This window comes from Symphalangus syndactylus, chromosome 9 (assembly GCF_028878055.3).
Source record: "Symphalangus syndactylus isolate Jambi chromosome 9, NHGRI_mSymSyn1-v2.1_pri, whole genome shotgun sequence".
NCBI classification, from domain to species: domain Eukaryota; kingdom Metazoa; phylum Chordata; class Mammalia; order Primates; family Hylobatidae; genus Symphalangus; species Symphalangus syndactylus.
In genome coordinates this window covers 31,512,501-31,530,796 of record NC_072431.2, presented here as the reverse complement: position 1 = coordinate 31,530,796, position 18,296 = coordinate 31,512,501, and the positions used below count along the sequence as shown (strand labels likewise).

The 18,296-nt window shown below is 49.5% G+C and overlaps 1 gene segment (V, D, J or C); it reads left to right on the top strand.

Annotated features, from left to right (window-relative positions):
• LOC129489379 (T cell receptor alpha chain constant-like) overlaps window positions 1-14,400 on the top strand; it is a 221,157-nt gene extending 206,757 nt beyond the window's left edge. The window contains 4 exon segments of the C gene segment in view: window positions 9,750-10,022; window positions 11,872-11,916; window positions 12,789-12,896; window positions 13,851-14,400. Of these exon segments, the coding sequence occupies window positions 9,750-10,022; window positions 11,872-11,916; window positions 12,789-12,895 (425 nt within the window).
• The last annotated feature ends 3,896 nt before the right edge of the window (window positions 14,401-18,296 follow it).

The following is an 18,296-nucleotide window of genomic DNA, read 5'->3' as shown; positions in this document are numbered from 1 at the left end:
TCAAGTCTTCATACCACCCATTACAAGGAAAACTTTAGGATCTGCCTTTCAGGGTTTCCAGATCTTAGAGCTACTGTGAAGGGGATGTGTCTTCAGAGAAGGGGTGGGCAAAACCAGGACGTTTTTGTAATACACTTACACAGTGTGACTACGGGAACAACAGACTCGCTTTTGGGAAGGGGACCCAAGTGGTGGTCATACCAAGTAAGTGAGCTGGGATCCTCCTACACAAATGGCCACCCCCACCCCCACCCCTACCCTGTGCTAGAGAGCCTCTTATCATATTTCCATGGGAGCAGGGGAAGGGCATGCCATTCACCAATGCTATATTGAAGAATCTTAGGCAGCCACTGTCCCAAATCTTTGCCTGTCCCTGGTTTCTTTCACTTTCCCCTTCTCTCTGCATCTCCACTGACCACACTCCCATTCTTGTGTAAAGCTGCCCCTGACTTCCCTGAGGCTGGATTTCAGATTGAACAAAGGACCTCAGAAGTGAGAGCTGGGGGGAACCGTGGGGACATCTTGCTCGTGTTGCAGAGGGGCCTGACGTCAGGGTCTAGCATCTGTCCAAGACCGTGCTGATGGTCAGTGCACAGCAGTGGAGGGGCCCCAGCCCCTTACTCCCACCCCGAGTTTGGTGGAGTCACACAGCTCTTTGCTAAGTGACCCTCAAACCCAGTGTGAGATCAGCTGAGTGTTGGCAGTGCCCACCTGCTAGGGAATCAAGTGCTGAGTTCCTGCCCCAGCTCAGGACTGTGGCCCAGGCCATGACCTCCCTGAGCCTCAGCTTTCATATCTCTGCAGCAGACAGCATGGTCTCTGTTTCCTCCCATCTTTCAAAAATTCTGTGGAAATTAGTGTGACTTTTTTCTCTGTAATTGTAGGGTTTCACAGAGGCAGGGCCTTGTCTGAGTCAAGGTCATTAGAAATAAAGGAATCCAAGGGCTTTGGATGTCTTGGCCTAATTCTAGGTGGTAAAGAGGGAAGGGTGAAAGCACAAATCACAGGAAGTGCCTAAATCCCGCTTGGATTTAGCGTTGCCTCGGATAGGGATATGCAGAAATCCAACCCCAGGGTCTCCCCTAGGAAGAAGACTAGGAGTGGGAAGTGCCAAAGAGCTCTGGAAAGGAGAAGAGAGCAAGGAGCACTTCGAGAAAAGGAGGTCAGAACGGCTTCAGCAAAATGTCGCATAAAATTTCCTTTGCTGTCTGTCCTGGGAGCACTTTTGGAAGCTCCTTGCATCTGACTAAAGAGTAACAGAGCCAGACCCTCAAAATGTCTGCCCCAAGCAAGCAGAGTGTGGTGTCTGTATTGGGGTGCTGGGAGCAGACATGGGGAGTTGCTGCCCTGCTTCTCTGCTGATGGGAAGCTGGTATTTTCCCCTGGATACACAGGAGCCGAAGAGCTCTGCAGTCCCCAGGCCCTGGCTCCTGCCCCTAGGCGCCAGCACTCGGGGGCCCTAAGGACAGCAGTGGGAGACTTTCTACAACTCAGAGAGTATTCAGGAGGGTTTCCCAGGATGTTGCCCAATACCACGGGGCAATTGGTAGAGGGAGGTCACGTAAAACAGGTTTTATCAAAGGCTCTCCTCACTGTGTGCATCAGGAGGAAGCTACATACCTACATTTGGAAGAGGAACCAGCCTTATTGTTCATCCGTGTAAGTATTATAGAAATGATCACGGGAAATTTTGCAGACAGATTATATTATATTATGGAAGGATACCGTAGTAGTGAGAGTTTGTGTTGTGATCTGTTCCATCATTAAAGGAGTCCTTTGTCGCCTGGGAGTAACCATCAGTGTCAGGTCTGATGAGATGATTGAGGCTGTGCTGGACAAGGGTTTTGCACAATGATTTCAGAGGACAAATCCGCAAATTGTGAAAAAAGACTTCACTCTTGGTTAAGTTTCTAAAACAGAACTTTCTTCTTGGCAACCAAGGGGTCTACTCTGCCCCCTCACTCCTATGTCTCTTATGGCTGAGACTCTGTCACCACCTCCCCTAGAATCCGTGAGATACCTTCCCCTAAATTAGAGCATACCAGCCAGGGTGCTGAGGCACCCTGTGGTACTGGAATGGATGGTACAGGGATGTGTTTCTGGGCTTCTGGCTGCAAGAAGCCTCATCCTTTCCCCCAGTGTAAAACATTGCTGGGAATCATCCCATTATGAGCTGCTATTTACTGAATGTCTGACATGTGCCAGTGGCCATTCTCTGTCTTTTATATAATTCTCATTCAATGATTACATACATCCTAATAATAGGTAGCTGGCATTTTGCCCATTTTACAGGTGAGGAAACAGAGGCTTGGGATAAGTAACTTATCCAAGATTATATAGCCAGGAGTGACAGAGCTAGAGTTAACTCAAATCTATTTGACTCTAGGGCCTTGTTATTAACCATGCCACCACCATGCCTCCTGCATTCTGTGAAGGAAGACCTCACACCTCAAAGGCCATCTGTTTGGTCTTTGGTTTGCCCATCCTGAGCCTTCTTACCATAGTGACCATGGCATGGTGACTCAGCACTTCTGAAGGGATCAGCAGAGTCATTGGGTTGGGTGGCAGGATACAGGTATGGCAGGGAGGGAAGGAGAAACTTAGGGAGACTGTTTATTGGGCATAAAGTTAGAGAGAAAGAAAAATTTATCATCAAACCATAGAATAGGCTGCTTAAAAGTTTTTCTCCCAAGAGAGAAGCTGTGAGTGTGTGAGGGTCATGGGCAGCTGCCCCCAGCTGGTAGAGGGCAGGATTTTGTATTGTGATGTACCAGGGTGTGGACACGGGCAGGAGAGCACTTACTTTTGGGAGTGGAACAAGACTCCAAGTGCAACCAAGTAAGTACCCAAACTTAGGCTCTGGCCAAAGACACAGAAAGGCCCTACTCTGCTTTCTTAGATGATGAATCTCTACCTCCTGAACTAATTTTTCATGTTTCTTTATGAGGCTTGAATATCTTGAAATTTTAATTCCTAGCCACTAGCTTAATAGTCTGTTTTCTAACGGTAGTATTTGCCAATGGGAATTGGCCATTTCATCATTGCAGAGACAGATTCCTTTGAGACAAAAGATCTTTATCAGAAAAGAAGCTGTGACTGATTATGCCAAAGGATTTATTTTTGTTACCATTTAGTTTTCATGAAAGGTGATGAATTATGCTTCCCAAAGACTCTGGGCATTGGACACACTTTCTCAAAACTGCACATCCAATTGAGAGATATAGGAAGAACTTAGAGCCTAAATAATGCCATAAAAATAGTAAAAAGTTTGTAAAAAGGAACTATATAGAAGTTAAAGAAGAAATGAAATAGTCCTAATAAAAGAAGATAGCAGAACTGAATTAGAAATGAATGGAAATATTTAAAGGGTTATGTATTCAACAAATATTTATTGGACATTTATTTTATTCCAAGCACTATGCTAAGCGTGAGGAAGGGAATGGGAGGGAAGGGAAGGGAAAGGAAGGGAAGGGAAGGGAAGGGAAGGGAAGGGAAGGGAAGGGAAGGGAAGGGAAGGGAAGGGAAGGGAAGAGAAGAAAGGAGAGGAAGGACCGGGAGGGAGGGAGGAAGGAAGGAACGGAGGAAAGGAGGGAAGGAGGGAGGGTCTCTGCCATCCAGGAAAGGAGGAAGAGTCTCTGCCATCCAGGAGTTCAGAGTGCAAACAGACAACTATAGCCCATTGTCACCATGTCATAGTGGAGGTACATGCAAGTTGCAGTGGAAGCACAACAGAAGACATGACTAGCCTCTAGTTCTCATTGCCTGGTACATACACACATCCTCCACTATACCTTAAGCTCCATGAGAGCAGGACCCTTTTTCATCCTCACATCTCTACAGCTCAGCACAGTGCCTGGCACATAGGTGTCACCAAACAAATGATCGTGGGGAAAAAAAAATGCCTTCTGGCTAGAAGAGTCATGATTTAGACATTAACAAGTATTCTCTAACAGAGAGAGTTCTTAGACCTCAAAACCAGGAGATTGCAGAATCCATCCAGATGTCCATGGTGGGAGAAGGCCCGTGTCTCAGGAAAGAGAACCTCTGTATTTATCTGTTCATGTGTGTGCTTCATCAAAGCCTCTTCGCAGCCATGGTTCAGGCTGAATTTATCAAGCTTGAAACCTATCATATTTCTCAAGAACCAGAGATCAGAGGTGGAAGGTTTACAATCTCTCGATAAGTAAGCAGCACAAATGAGTTCTAGCAGCAAAAAAGAAAGAGGTCTAACGATAAATATACGAAATCTGTCTCCACTTGAGAGACCACCCAGAAAAGATTTGTTCTAAGGAAACTTTTCTCCATTAGAAGCAGAATCATCTTGGAAATATACAGGTCCAGGTTGTGTTAGAAAGGTGTGTACAAAGAAGACCAAAAATTCACATTTGGAAAAAGGCGTTAAAGTTGCCATTGTTTCTAGTAGGTAAACCCTGCAAAGTGTTGGGGCGTCGTAGATCCTGCATGTTGACGCCTGCATCTAATCTGCCCCGGAGCTGTTCCGACAGTGGCTGCAGCATTTGCTGCACAGTTGCCTAGGTGTTCAACAATTGCCAACATAAAATGAAGCTATTTCCTGATGATTAGAAAGAAATAATCAGCATCAAAGAGGCCTCTAATGCATCTTCAGGAGTGAGTAGGAGGAATTAAGACCTGATAGGTGAGACTTTTCTCTCTTGTCAGAGAAAGTTTGACTTGGGGGAGCCTGGAAAACAGGGACAGGAGATGGAATGCCCCCAGCCAGGCTGGCCCTGCCCAGGTTAGAGTTCTTGTAAAGCGCCATCTGATTGTGTGTTTTCTGGTGGCTACAATAAGCTGATTTTTGGAGCAGGGACCAGGCTGGCTGTACACCCATGTGAGTATGACCCTGCAAGTGACCAGTGCAAAAAGAACTGACCACTTGTCTATGAGAAAACAGGTGATGATTTATAGCAAACTTGGGGATATATTGAGAAGCACTCATTTTCCATTTCTACAAGCTCTCTTGGTGACTTAAAATGTTTCCATTTCTCATATGAAACACAGAAGTGCCAAGAGCCAACTGAGTAAATGAAAATCTGAGCAGAATAATTTATAGAAACATAAAAAGAGTTCCAAATACTCAGTGCTTTCAAGCGAAGCTGATAATGTCGGTACCAGATAATCTGAACATTCAGGAAATTAGCTAAGTGCCCTTGGGGGGAAGAGATGAGTTAATGGCAAACACAAATTCTCTTTTATTGCAGCAGGTAGCTAAATTCCCTGGATTGGCTAATAAACATAGTGTGGGGATCCCTACTCATAGAATCTTCCTCCCTGGAGTTAGGAGAGTTTTCAACTTCCTCCTAAGGGTAAAAGTGGCCCAGACCCCTAACTGAAGGGCAAGTATACCACATGCAATTACAAGGTATAGAGGCAGCAATGTAGAGGGAGACCCACAGACCCGGGGAACATTTGGGCTCTACTCTCACCGGCTGTTTTCAATAAAGCCTCCACTTTCTCAACAGCAAAATGACTATAACTACATCATAATGATATGAGATAATGGCCAGAATGTAAAAAATAATAAGTGGTAGCTTTTCTAAAATATTATTATAATTATTATTATTGAGGCTTTGCTTATACTAAGGTTTACACTGTCATAAAGGGAAAGGGGAATTGCTTCCTTGGGAAATAAAAGATGTAAGCAACAAAGACCCAGTGAGCCTTTTAGAATGTTGCTCTGAGACCCCAGTGGCTTCCAGCAGATTAGCATCAAGAAGGTTATCTCAAAGACCTTACCCACAGTGGGGGTACAGCAGTGCTTCCAAGATAATCTTTGGATCAGGGACCAGGCTGAGCATCTGGCCAAGTAAGTAGAATGAAGCAGGAGAGCAAGGGAGGACAGACAACTATTTCTTCTTTGTCCAAAATGCCGACTTGAGCCCAGGTATTTTCCTCTGTGGGCTGCAAAATGGTTTCTTCCACCCATCCCCAGAAAATCCTCCCATCCAGCACTCAGTGCTCTGCAGACATCATCCTTAGGCTGGGACCTTAGGAACCATGAGGCAGGCGATGAGCAAGTACTCCTGAACCTTCCACAAACGTATCCAAGATACTGCTGCCTGGAATTGAGGTTTTTGTTCTACTGAATTATTGGTTTATTGAAATCATATGAAATCACAACCTCAGCCCAGGGAACCACAGCAGAATGGAACAGCAGGAGAACTTTCATATCAGAAGCAAAATTTCAGTGCAAAAGAGCAGAAGGTCTAACTCTTAGGAGTGTGATTCTCCTGCCTCGTGGGGGAGATCAGTGTTTCTCTTATTTAAGTAACAGGTAGGTCCTGTGAGTTTCTGCAATGGTGTCACCCGTGGTGTGAATACTGGAGGAACAACTGATAAACTCACATTTGGGAAAGGGACCCGTGTGTTCATTATATCTGGTGAGTCATCCCAGGTGGCACCGCGTGCAACCCCATGGGCCAGTGACACTAATCCTTTCTCTGGGGATACCACTTATTTCTGTGGTGAGGCTTGCTGATGATGTTGTAACTAATTTTCTTACAGAGGTCTGGGAAGGGAAAAGCATCACTATCTATCTTGAACATTCATGTTTCTCTAGGTCAAACACATTAAAATTTGACTTTAATCGTTCAATGGGTATTGTAAAATGCCTTCTATGTGACTATCACTCTATCAAATATTAGACTGAGTATGAAGTGTAAGATAGATTCCTGTCCTGTCCTCAAGTGGTATAAAAACTAGACAAAGGTACAGAACTATTGTAAATTAAGCAGCCTGAAAACTATTTTAGTATTGACCAGTTGATGATGTCAAGGGACACAGTAGAGATGCAGAGGGCATAGGGTGCTGGCTGAAAAGTTGGCCTAGATTGAGAAGTTTCTTGTGGTACAAAGGATTCATTGAGCCCTGAAAGATGGGTAAGATCTGTCTGGGCAGAGAAAGGAGAGAAGGGGAGTTCTGGGCATAGGGAACAACAAGAAAGAAGGCATGATCTTGGGATTAATCAAGGCACATGCATTGTAGCCTAAGTATATATCTACTAATAAAATTGGTTGAAAAGCAGTCAGATAAGATGTCTTTTTAGGCATGGAAAAAAGAAATACTAGAGCATTCAAGAGAATACAGAAATTAGGGCCGAGGCCAGCCATTGGGAAACTGAGAATCCGATTTAGAGATGCAGACCAGAAGCGAAGGTGAGAGGAGCCAGCTATGGTGCCACGGACCTCCCCTCTCCTTCCTCAGTGGGCTCTGAGAGGGGTCATCCCACACCTTAGAGGAGGAGAAACCTAAGGGATTCTGTAATAGAGACACTGGGAATGGTATGAAGGTGTTACCTCCCAGCTCCAATCTGGCAAAGGAACCAGAGTTTCCATTTCTCCCCGTACGTCTGCCCATGCCCACAGTTTCCTGATGCTCACTAGAGCCTCAGTGGGACCCAGAGTGAGTGTCACTAATTCTGATTTCTGGGTCCCTAGTGCCCAAATACAGGGGACAGATTTAATGGTAAGGAAGCTTTCAATCACTGCTGTGTCCCTAGGGACCTAAAGCACTAGAGCACATGTGCAGTTCCTAAATCTTGAATTTAAAGGACAGTTTAGGATCTAGAATAGCTGAACCTCCACATCAAAAAATTGGTTCTGTCTTGCCAAGCCTACCTTCTGATATCATCAGTGATGGGATGTGTTTTTCTTACTAGGGTAGAATAGGATGTCTCTCCCCAAAGGGCTCTGGCAGACAGACCTCCAAATTAAAAGTGGCAAAGAGATATGGTTGAACTAGAGGTACATGGGGATAAAAAGTATAAAAAGTACATGGGATGAAAGTATAAAAAGGCTAAAAAAAATTAAGTACCTCTAACTCAGCGCCTGCTGCCATTTCTCAGAGTCTTGTGTTCTGTGGCATTGCGCTTTCTAGACCAACAGTGTCCACTAGAACTTTCTGTGGCAATGGAAATGTTCTCTGCACTGTCCCATACAATAGCCACCAGCTACATGTGGCTATTGAGCTCTTGAAATGAAGCTTCCATTTTTAATTGAAAACATTTTATTTCACATTGACTAATTTTTATTTCAACAGCCACATGTAGCTAGAGACTATTATACTAGACAGAGCAGCCTAGATTTTCTCCAGTCTGACACCAACCAGCCCCAGGACTTGAGTGAGTGTTTAACCAGGACTTAAAGTTGGGTTTCTGCCCCACAAAGCCACCCCCTTTCCTCTTTAAAGCCAACCTGCATCTGGTGGAACCTGATCCCCTGCCTTGAGGATCAGCACTTCCAGACTCCTCTCCCCCTCTGCAATGCTACCCAATACCCCCACTGATGACTAACAATCAGGGGGACGTGTTGGTGGAGCTAATGGCTTTCTGTCTGTCCCTTCCCAGCAAAGTAACTATGCCTTAGGGCCTTCACCCAGAGTGATGTCAGGCCGCCCATGTATGAGGAGGGAAGTAGGCAGAATCCTCTGGAGCCAAAGCTCTGGGTGTCTCTCCCCTCTGACCATGGAGCCCACCCCTGCTCCACTGCTCGAGGGCCAGCCCCATGCTGCAGGCAGCTCTGCCCCCACTCAGCATCCCAGGGGCTGATTTCTTTGGTTTTGGATCCAGCTGGATGTCTGCATTGCCGAGGCCACCATGGCTGGCTCAGCAACTGTCAGGGAATCACCAGCGTCTGAGAAATGTGTGCATGTGAGGGGCTGTGGGAGCAGAGAACCACTGGGTGGGAAATTCTAATCCCCACCCTGCTGGAAACTCTCTGGGTGGCCCCAACATGCAAATCCTCCAGCAAACCTCTGCTTCCTCCTCAAAAGGCAGGAGGTGGGAAAGAATAAACAATGAGAGTCACATTAAAAACACAAAATCCTACGGAAATACTAAAGAATGAGTCTCAGCACTAAGGAAAAGCCTCCGGCAGCTCCTGCTTTCTGAGGGTGAAGGATAGACGCTGCGGCTCTCCATGACTCACTAGCACTTTATCATGGCTATATTCTGGCAGGGTCAAAGGCTCCAACTAACATTTGTTTGGTACTTTACAGTTTATTAAATAGATGTTTATATGGAGAAGCTCTCATTTCTTTCTCAGAAAAGCCCGGCTAGGATGGTGGATGAGGCAACATATTCATTTTGCAAATGAAATTCCTGAGATGTAAGGAGCTGCTGTGACTTGCTCAAGGCCTTATATCAAGTAAACGGTAGCGCCGGGGCTTAGACACAGGTGTTCTGATTTAGAGTTCAAAACCTCTATCAATGAGAGAGCAATCTCCTGGTGATGTGATAGATTTCCCAACTTAGTGCCAACGTACCATAAACCTCCTATTCTGCTAATGCCCAGCCTAAGTTGGGGAGACCACTCCGGATTCCAAGATGTACAGTTTGCCTTGCTGGGCCTTTTTTCCATGCCTGCCTTTGCTCTGCCAGAGTTATATTGCTGGGGTTTTGAAGAATATCCTATTAAATAGAAGAATAAGCAGTATTATTAAGTAGCCCTGCATTTCAGGTTTCCTTGAGTGGCAGCCCAGGCCTGGCCGTGAACGTTCACTGAAATCATGGCCTCTTGGCCGAGATTGATAGCTCGTGCCTGTCCCTGAGTCCCAGTCCATCACGAGCAGCTGGTTTCTAAGATGCTATTTCCCATATAAAGCATGAGACCGTGACTTGCCAGCCCCACGGAGCCCCGCTCTTGTCCGTCACTGGCATCTGGACTCCAGCCTGGGTTGGGGCAAAGAGGGAAATGAGATCATGTCCTAACCCTGATCCTCTTGTCCCACAGATATCCAGAACCCTGACCCTGCCGTGTACCAGCTGAGAGACTCTAAATCCAGTGACAAGTCTGTCTGCCTATTCACCGATTTTGATTCTCAAATAAATGTGTCACAAAGTAAGGATTCCGACGTGTATATCACAGACAAAACTGTGCTAGACATGAGGTCTATGGACTTCAAGAGCAACAGTGCTGTGGCCTGGAGCAACAAATCTGATTTTGCATGTGCAAACGCCTTCAACGACAGCATTGTTCCAGCAGACACCTTCTTCCCCAGCCCAGGTAAGGGCAGCTTTGGTGCTTTCGCAGGCTGTTTCCTTGCTTCAGGAATGGCCTGGTTCTGCCCAGAGGTCTGGTCAATGATGTCTAAAACTCCTCTGATTGGTGGTCTCGGCCTCATCCATCGCCACCAAAACCCTCTTTTCACTAAGAAACAGTGAGCCTTGTTCTGGCAGTCCAGAGAATGACATGGGAAAAAAGCAGATGAAGAGAAGCTGGCAGGAGAGGGCACTTGGCCCAGCCTCAGTCTCTCCAACTGAGTTCCTTCCTGCCTGCCTTTGCTCGGACTGTTTGCCCCTTACTGCTCTTCTAGGCCTCATTCTAAACCCCTTCTCCAAGTTGCCTCTCCTTATTTCTCCCTGTCTGCCAAAAAATCTTTCCCAGCTCACAAAGTCAATCTCATGCAGTCACTCATTAACCCACCAATTGTGCCGGCACATGAATGCACCAGGTGCTGAAGTGGAGGAATAAAAAGTCAGATGAGGGGTGTGCCCAGAGGAAGCTCCATTCTAGTTGGGGGAGCCCATCTGTCAGCTGGGAAAAGTCCAGATAACTTCAGATTGGAATGTGTTTTAACTCAGGGTTGAGAAAACAACCACCTTCAGGACAAAAGTCAAGGAAGGGCTCTCTGAAGAAATGCTACTTGAAGGTACCAGCCATACCAAGGGCAGGGAGAGGACCCTGTAGAGGCCTGGGACAGGAGCTCAATGAGAAAGGAGAAGGGCAGCAGGAATGAGTTGAATGAAGGAGGCAGGGCCGGGTCACAGGACCTCCTAGGCCATGAGAGGGCAGACAGTATTCTAAGTACACCAGAAAGCTGTTGATCAGCTTCAAGCAGGGGAGGGACACCTAATTTGCTTTTCTTTTTTTTTTTTTTTTTTTTGAGACAGAGTTTTGCTCTTGTTGCCCAGGCTGGAGTGCAATGGTGCCTCTTGGCTCACTGCAGCCTCCGCCTCCCAGGTTCAAGTGATTCTCCTGCCTCAGCCTCCCGAGTAGCTGGGATTACAGGCACCCGCCACCACGCCCAGCTAATTTTTTGTATTTTTAGTAGGGATAGGGTTTCACTATGTTGGCCAGGCAGGTCTCGAACTCCTGACCTCAGGTGATCCACCCGCTTCAGCCTCCCAAAGTGCTGGGATTACAGGCGTGAGCCACCACACCCAGCCTGCTTTTCTTAAAGATCAGTCTGAGTGCTGTGTGGAGAGTGGGTTATAAGCCAAGAGTAGAGGCAGAAAGGGAGCAATTGCAGCAGAGAGATGATGGAGGCCTGGGCAGGGCGGTGGCAGGGAGGTAACCAACACCGTTCAGGTTTCAAAGGTAGAACCATGCAGGGATGAGAAAGCAAAGAAAGCAAAGGGGATCAAGGAAGGCAGCTGGATTTTGGCCTGAGCAGCTGAATCAATGATAGTGCCGTTTACTAAGATGAAACCAAGGAAATATTTGGGGTGCAGGGATCAAAACTTTTTGGAACACATGAAAATACCTGTTTATACTCTTTCTGGCCCTTGCCACTGTGTATGCCTCGCTGCCTCCATTGGACTCCAGAATGAAGCCAGGCAAGAGCAGGGTCTATGTGTGATGGCACCTGTGGCCTGTGTCATGCAACATGTGCTTTGTACAAACAGTGTATATTGAGTAGATAGAAACGGTGTCCAGGAGCCGAGGTATCGGTCCGGCCAGGGCCAGGGGCTCTCCCTAGCAGGTGCCCATATGCTGTAAGTTCCCTCCAGATCTCTCCACAAGGAGGCATGGAAAGGCTGTAGATGTTCACCTGCCCAAGAACTAGGAGGTCTGGGGTGGGAGAGTCAGCCTGCTCTGGATGCTGAAAGAATGTCTGTGTTTTTCCTTTTAGAAAGTCTCTGTGATGTCAAGCTGGTCGAGAAAAGCTTTGAAACAGGTAAGACAGGGGTCTAGCCTGGGTTTGCACAGGATTGCGGAAGTGATGAACCCGCAATAACCCTGCCTGGATGAAGGAGTGGGAAGAAATTAGTAGATCTGGGAATGAATGATGAGGAATTGAAACAGCGGTTCAAGACCTGCCCAGAGCTGGGTGGGGTCTCTCCCGAATCCTTCTCACCATCGCTGACTTTCCATTCTAAGCACTTTGAGGATGAGTTTCTAGCTTCAATAGACCAAGGACTCTCTCCTAGGCCTCTGTATTCCGTTCAATAGCTCCACTGTCAAGAGAGCCAGAGAGAGCTTCTGGGTGGCCCAGCTGTGAAATTTCTGACTCCCTTAGGGATAGCCCTAAACTAACCAGATCATCCTGAGGACAGCCAAGAGGTTTCGCCTTCTTTCAAGACAAGCAACAGTACTCACATAGGCTCTAGGCAATGGTCCTGTCTCTCAAGAATCCCCTACCACTCCTCACACCCACCCTGGGCCCGTATTCATTTCCATTTGAGTTGTCTTATTGAGTCATCCCTCCCGTGGTAGCGGAACTCACTAAGGGGCCCATCTGGACCCAAGGGATTGTGATGATAAATTCTGAGCACCTACCCCATCCCCAGAAGGGCTCAGAAATAAAATAAGAGCCAAGTCTAGTCGGTGTTTTTGTCTTGAAACACAATACTGTTGGTCCTGGAAGAATGCACAAAATCTGTTTGTAAGGGGATATGCACAGAAGCTGCAAGGGAGAGGAGAGGCAGGAGCCGCAGGCCTCCCCCACCCAGCCTGCTCTGCCTTGGGGAAAACCGTGGATGTGTCCTGCAGGCCATGCAGGCCTGGGACATGCAAGCCCATAACCGCTGTGGCCTCTTGGTTTTACAGATATGAACCTAAACTTTCAAAACCTGTCAGTGATGGGGTTCCGAATCCTCCTCCTGAAAGTGGCCGGGTTTAATCTGCTCATGACGCTGCGGCTGTGGTCCAGCTGAGGTGAGGGGCCTTGAAGCTGGGAGTGGGGCTTAGGGACGCAGGTCTCTGGGTGCATCCTAAGCTCTGAGAGCAAATCTCCCTGCAGGGTCTTGCTTTTAAGTCCAAAGCCTGAGCCCACCAAACTCTCCTATTTCTTCCTGTTACAAATTCCTCTTGTGCAGTAACAATGGCCTGAAACACTGTAAAACATACTCATTTCAGCTGCCTCAGTTGAACTCTCCTATGAGGTAGGAAGAACAGTTGTTTAGAAACGAAGAAACTGAGGCCACACAGCTAATAAGTGGAAGAAGAGAGACACTCGTGTACACCACATGCCTTGTGTTGTACTTCTCTCACCGTGTAACCTAAAGGGGCCCCCAAGGCCTCTCCTCATGTCCTCTCTCCCCAGTATGGCTCTCTTAGCTCAATAGAAAGAAGACATTACGCTCATACCCTAATCCTGGCTAAAGTCTCCACACCCTCCTCCCCCAGGGTCCCCAGTCGTCTTGCTGACAACTGCATCCTGTTCCACCACCATCAAAAAAACTCCAGGCTGGGTGCGGGGGCTCACACCTGTAATCCCAGCACTTTGGGAGGCAGAGGCAGGAGGAGCACAGGAGCTGGAGACCAGCCTGGGCAACATAGGGAGATCCCGCCTTTACAAAAAGTGAAAAAATTAGCCAGGTGTGGTGGTGCACACCTGTAGTCCCAGCTACTTAAGAGGCTGAGACGGGAGGATCACTTGAGCCCTGGAAGGTTGAGGCTGCAATGAGCTGCGATCGTGCCACTGCACTCCAGCCTGGAAGACAAAGCAAGATCCTGTCTCAAATAATAAAAAAAAAAAAAAGAACTCCAGGATCCATTTGCTCCTAGAACTCTACCACACAGCCCCAAACAGAGCCATCTCCATCACACCCCTAACAGTCCTGGCTCTACCTCAGTGTCCAGCCTGACTTCTGTTCTTCCTCATTCCAGATCTGCAAGATTGTATGAGAGCCTGTGCTCCCTCGCTCCTTCCTCCGCATCACCCCTCTTCTCCCTCTCCAAATAGAGGGAACTCTCCCACCCCCATGGAGGAGGAAGCTGCTACCACCTCTGTGCCCCCGCCGGCAATGCCCCAACTGGATCCTACCTGAATTTGTGATTAAGATTGCTGAAGAGCTGCCAAACACTGCTGCCACCCCCTCTGTTCCCTTATTGCTGCTTGTCACTGCCTGACATTCACGGCAGAGGCAAGGCTGCTGCAGCCTCCCCTGGCTGTGCACATTCCCTCCCACTCCCCAGAGACTGCCTCTGCCATCCCACAGATGATGGATCCTCAGTTGGTTCTCTTGGGCTCGAGGTCCTGGAGAATGTTGTGAGGGGTTTATATTTTTTAAATAGTGTTCATAAAGAAATACATACTATTCTTCTTCTCAAGACGTGGGGGGAAATTACCTCATTATCGAAGCCCTGCTATGCTGTGTATCTGGGCGTGTTGTATATCCTGCTGCCAATGGCTTCATTAAAATGATTTGGAGGAGCAGAGACTGTGCCTCTGTTTGACTGGGTTTGGTAGGAGTCATTTTCTGCTTGCTGGTAATCACTAGCTGGGCAGAGAAAAACCAAGGCATTTGTCTATGATGCTGTCCAGGAAGCCTCATTCAACAAGCTGCCTAAGTCAACCTCTTCTTGGAATAACCTCTAAAAGCTTCCACTTAGCAGGCTATGCTGAGGGCCAGGAAAACCCACCTACCAGCTTGGACCGCTCCTCTTCCACTCTCATGCCACGCCACGGGACCACCCATAACAGGAGCCCATACACGTGGGTGGCAGTGACCTGCAGCAGACAGGGACCACACAGCAAGTGTCCCCAAAATGCCACCCACTGTCTCCTGCCCGCCAGGAGTATTCCCTTTGCCTCTCCTCTCAGACTGGGTTTCCACTGAAAAGGCGCATTGTCTCACAAATTCATGGCTGGGGACCACCCACCACTCTGCGCCTGATCCAGCCCCACGCCAGCCCTTTGAGGTGCCCAATCTGACACCAGGAGCAAGGTTGAGAGGAGGCTGTGACCCCAGCAGGACTTTATGTTCCCACCATCCCGGATGTGAGAATGAGGAAAAAGGAGATGAGCTGTCTCCCCACAAGCCCAGAGATTTGACCGAGGAGAGTAGATGCCTCGAGCTCTCACCTAGGAGAAAAGACATGGGGCTCCCTGGGGTCCACAGCACACTGACTCTCCCTCCTGAGACTCCTGCTGCCAGGGCACCTTTCCCCAGGTCATGGATGCTGCGGGGAACACAACTTAGAGACCACTCCACCATCCACCCAGCAAGCACAGCTACCAAGACCCAAAGCTGAGGCTTACCAGTGCCCGGGGTGGGAGGGGGTTCCATCCCTGAATACCTCCGTGGTGCCCCGATGCGTCTGACCATCCCAGCCAGAAATACATAAATCCTCTCAGCTACAATTTAGGCCTGCTTCTTTTCACAGGGATGGAGCTGCAGGTTGAGTAGCCCTTATCTGAAATGCTTGGTACCAGAAGAGTTCAGGTTTTGGATTTTTTTTTTGAGGCTGGGGGTGGAATATTAGCATTACACTTACCAATTCGGCATCCCTAATCTAAAAATCTGAAATCCAAGATGCCCCGATGAGCATTTCCTTTGAGCATCATGTTGACATTTAAAAAGTTTCAGATTTTGGAGCATTTCAAATTTCAGATTTTTGAATTAGGGATACTTAACCTGTACCAGCTTTAATAGGTGACCTAGAGCACGTCCCTCCGCTCTACAGGCTTATGTGTTGCCACTTACAAAATGTCGGGTAGGACTGGAGGCTACCTCCCACTCCCTGCACCTCTGATTCTGTGACCCCTGTAGAATTAAGAACCAGTGTCCCTTCTCCTGGTCAGCCCTACTGAGGGCAGTCACAGAATCCCCAGTTCTTTCTAAGCTGCCCCATCTCTCACCTAAATACAGTCCCCTTAAAGAACACCAAAGGGAAAGGGCTCAGACCTCCATCACAGCAGGGTCACTCTCGCACGTGGTAGGACCGTACCACCTTCACAAAGGTGGGGTTTGCCACCTTCGGGGAGCTCTGGGGGGCCTCTACCTCCTCACCAGTCTGACACAATGCCAGAGATTCCACCATTGGGAATTTCTTATAATTAAAGCATTCTCTTCCCTGTATTAAATGAAAATGCCCCTGGGAGGGTTAATAGAGCAAGCCTTTATCAACCATTAAAAACCGAGGACCAGTTAGTTTCTCTTTCTTTTCCCCCTGAAGTGGTACTTCATTTTGCTCTGTAGAAAAAAGATTCAGGCGAGAGAAGTGTGGGTGGCTAGGGAGGCAGGTCTGCTCCTTTGAGTTGGCTGCAGTGACACAGAGGTCATAGGGCTGAGGGAAGGAGACAAGAGCCTGGAAGGCAGTGAAGGGGTCAAAGATAGACCCCTCCAAGAACCTCAGAGGAGACCCAGACAGCAGGAGGCCTGCGGGAGCCTGTGGAGGCCTGCGGGAGCCTGTGGAGGCCTGCGGGAGCCTGTGGAGGCCCGGGGAGGCCTGCGGGAGCCTGTGGAGGCCTGCGGGAGCCTGTGGAGGCCCGGGGAGGCCTGCGGGAGCCTGTGGAGGCCTGCAGGAGGCCTGCGGGAGCCTGTGGAGGCCTGTGGAGGCCTGCGGGAGCCTGTGGAGGCCTGCGGGAGCCTGTGGAGGCCCGGGGAGGCCTGCGGGAGCCTGTGGAGGCCCGGGGAGGCCTGCGGGAGCCTGTGGAGGCCCGGGGAGGCCTGCGGGAGCCCGGGGAGGCCTGCGGGAGCCTGTGGAGGCCCGGGGAGGCCTGCGGGAGCCTGTGGAGGCCCGGGGAGGCCTGCGGGAGCCTGTGGAGGCCTGCGGGAGCCTGTGGAGGCCTGCGGGAGCCTGTGGAGGCCCGGGGAGGCCTGCGGGAGCCTGTGGAGGCCCGGGGAGGCCTGCGGGAGCCTGTGGAGGCCCGGGGAGGCCTGCGGGAGCCTGTGGAGGCCTGCGGGAGCCTGTGGAGGCCCAGGGAGGCCTGCGGGAGCCTGTGGAGGCCTGCAGGAGGCCTGCAGGAGCCTGTGGAGGCCCGGGGAGGCCTGCGGGAGCCTGTGGAGGCCCGGGGAGGCCTGCGGGAGCCTGGGGAGGCCTGCCAGCCCAGTGCCCTCAGGCAGCAAAGCCCAGCAGTCACTGGTCCCCCAAGGCCGCCCACAGATCTATGCAAGGTGATGCAGCAGGAGCTATGGACCCACCCACACCCAAGCAGGGAGGCAGGATGACAAGGCCCTGGCAGGTAGGGGGCCATCCGGAGAGCAGGCTCAGCTCCACGCCTGAGAAATTTCCATCTAAATCCAGGAGATCCTCTATTCAGCAAGAACCTTCCCTCATGTCTGAGGCTGTTAAACATAAAGCCAGTTAGGGCAGAGGTCAGAGGGGTGGACCAGGAGCAAGTGGGTTGAGGGTGAGCAAGTGTTGGGGATGGGGACAGAAACTCCATCCATCTCCGACTGCTCTGCTCGCGTGTCTGGCTCCAGGGCCTACCTGGGATGTCAGAGGGAATTAGAGTGGCCTCGTGAGGAGGCTCAGGAGAAGGGCTCCTGTGCGCATCAGGCAGGTCAGCACTGAGCCTAGCGCCAGCCACCACAGCAAAGCCCCTCAGTGCAGAGGGCCCAGCTATAAGGAACTGGGCATTGCTTTGCCTGGAGGGAATAGGCGGCTGAGGAGACCTGGAAAACAGTCATGAAGAGCCCGGCCACGAAGACCCACAGACCCTGTGAGCCAGGGCCTTGGGCTGCAGCTGCAGCTCTACCAGCCTGGACCCAACCTCAGGCCGACATCCCAGCAGGGAACATGTTACTAAGGCCAGTTGTAGAAGGGACTTCTCTGGACAAATGCCCTACTGTCCCAAAAGACTTAAGCACAGGCCAGTCCCAAAGGCAGAAGAATGGACTAAATGAGCTCTTGTGGCCCCAGGCCTAAGATTCTAGAGGACTCTCTGAAACTTCCCTTGAAGACTTGACCTCTGAGTGCAACTGGAGTCACAGCCACTCAGGAGAAAGGGCAGGCTACGCAAGCACCTGCTTCAGGAGCATCCTGGTGGGATCTTCAGCTCTGACAGAGCGACCCCTCTGCTGTTACCCTCACTGGTGGCAGCCATCTGAGTCTTAAGGGGTTGCTTATTTTTTAGGTCCAAACATAAAATCCAACTCCCCTGGGATCACATATACAGACAGGCCTATAGCACCTTATTATCGGCTATCATCCTGGTGTGGAAGTCCCCTGGCCTGTGTGCTCTGTGGGATGGGAATGTTCCTTGTCATCAATGTGTCCCCAGGAACTAGAACAGTGCCTGGCACACAACAGATGCCATTAAATGAATAAGTGAATGACTCCTGCAGTTAGGCTCTGGGTGGGGGGAGCTGAGTGTGAGGAGTGGGG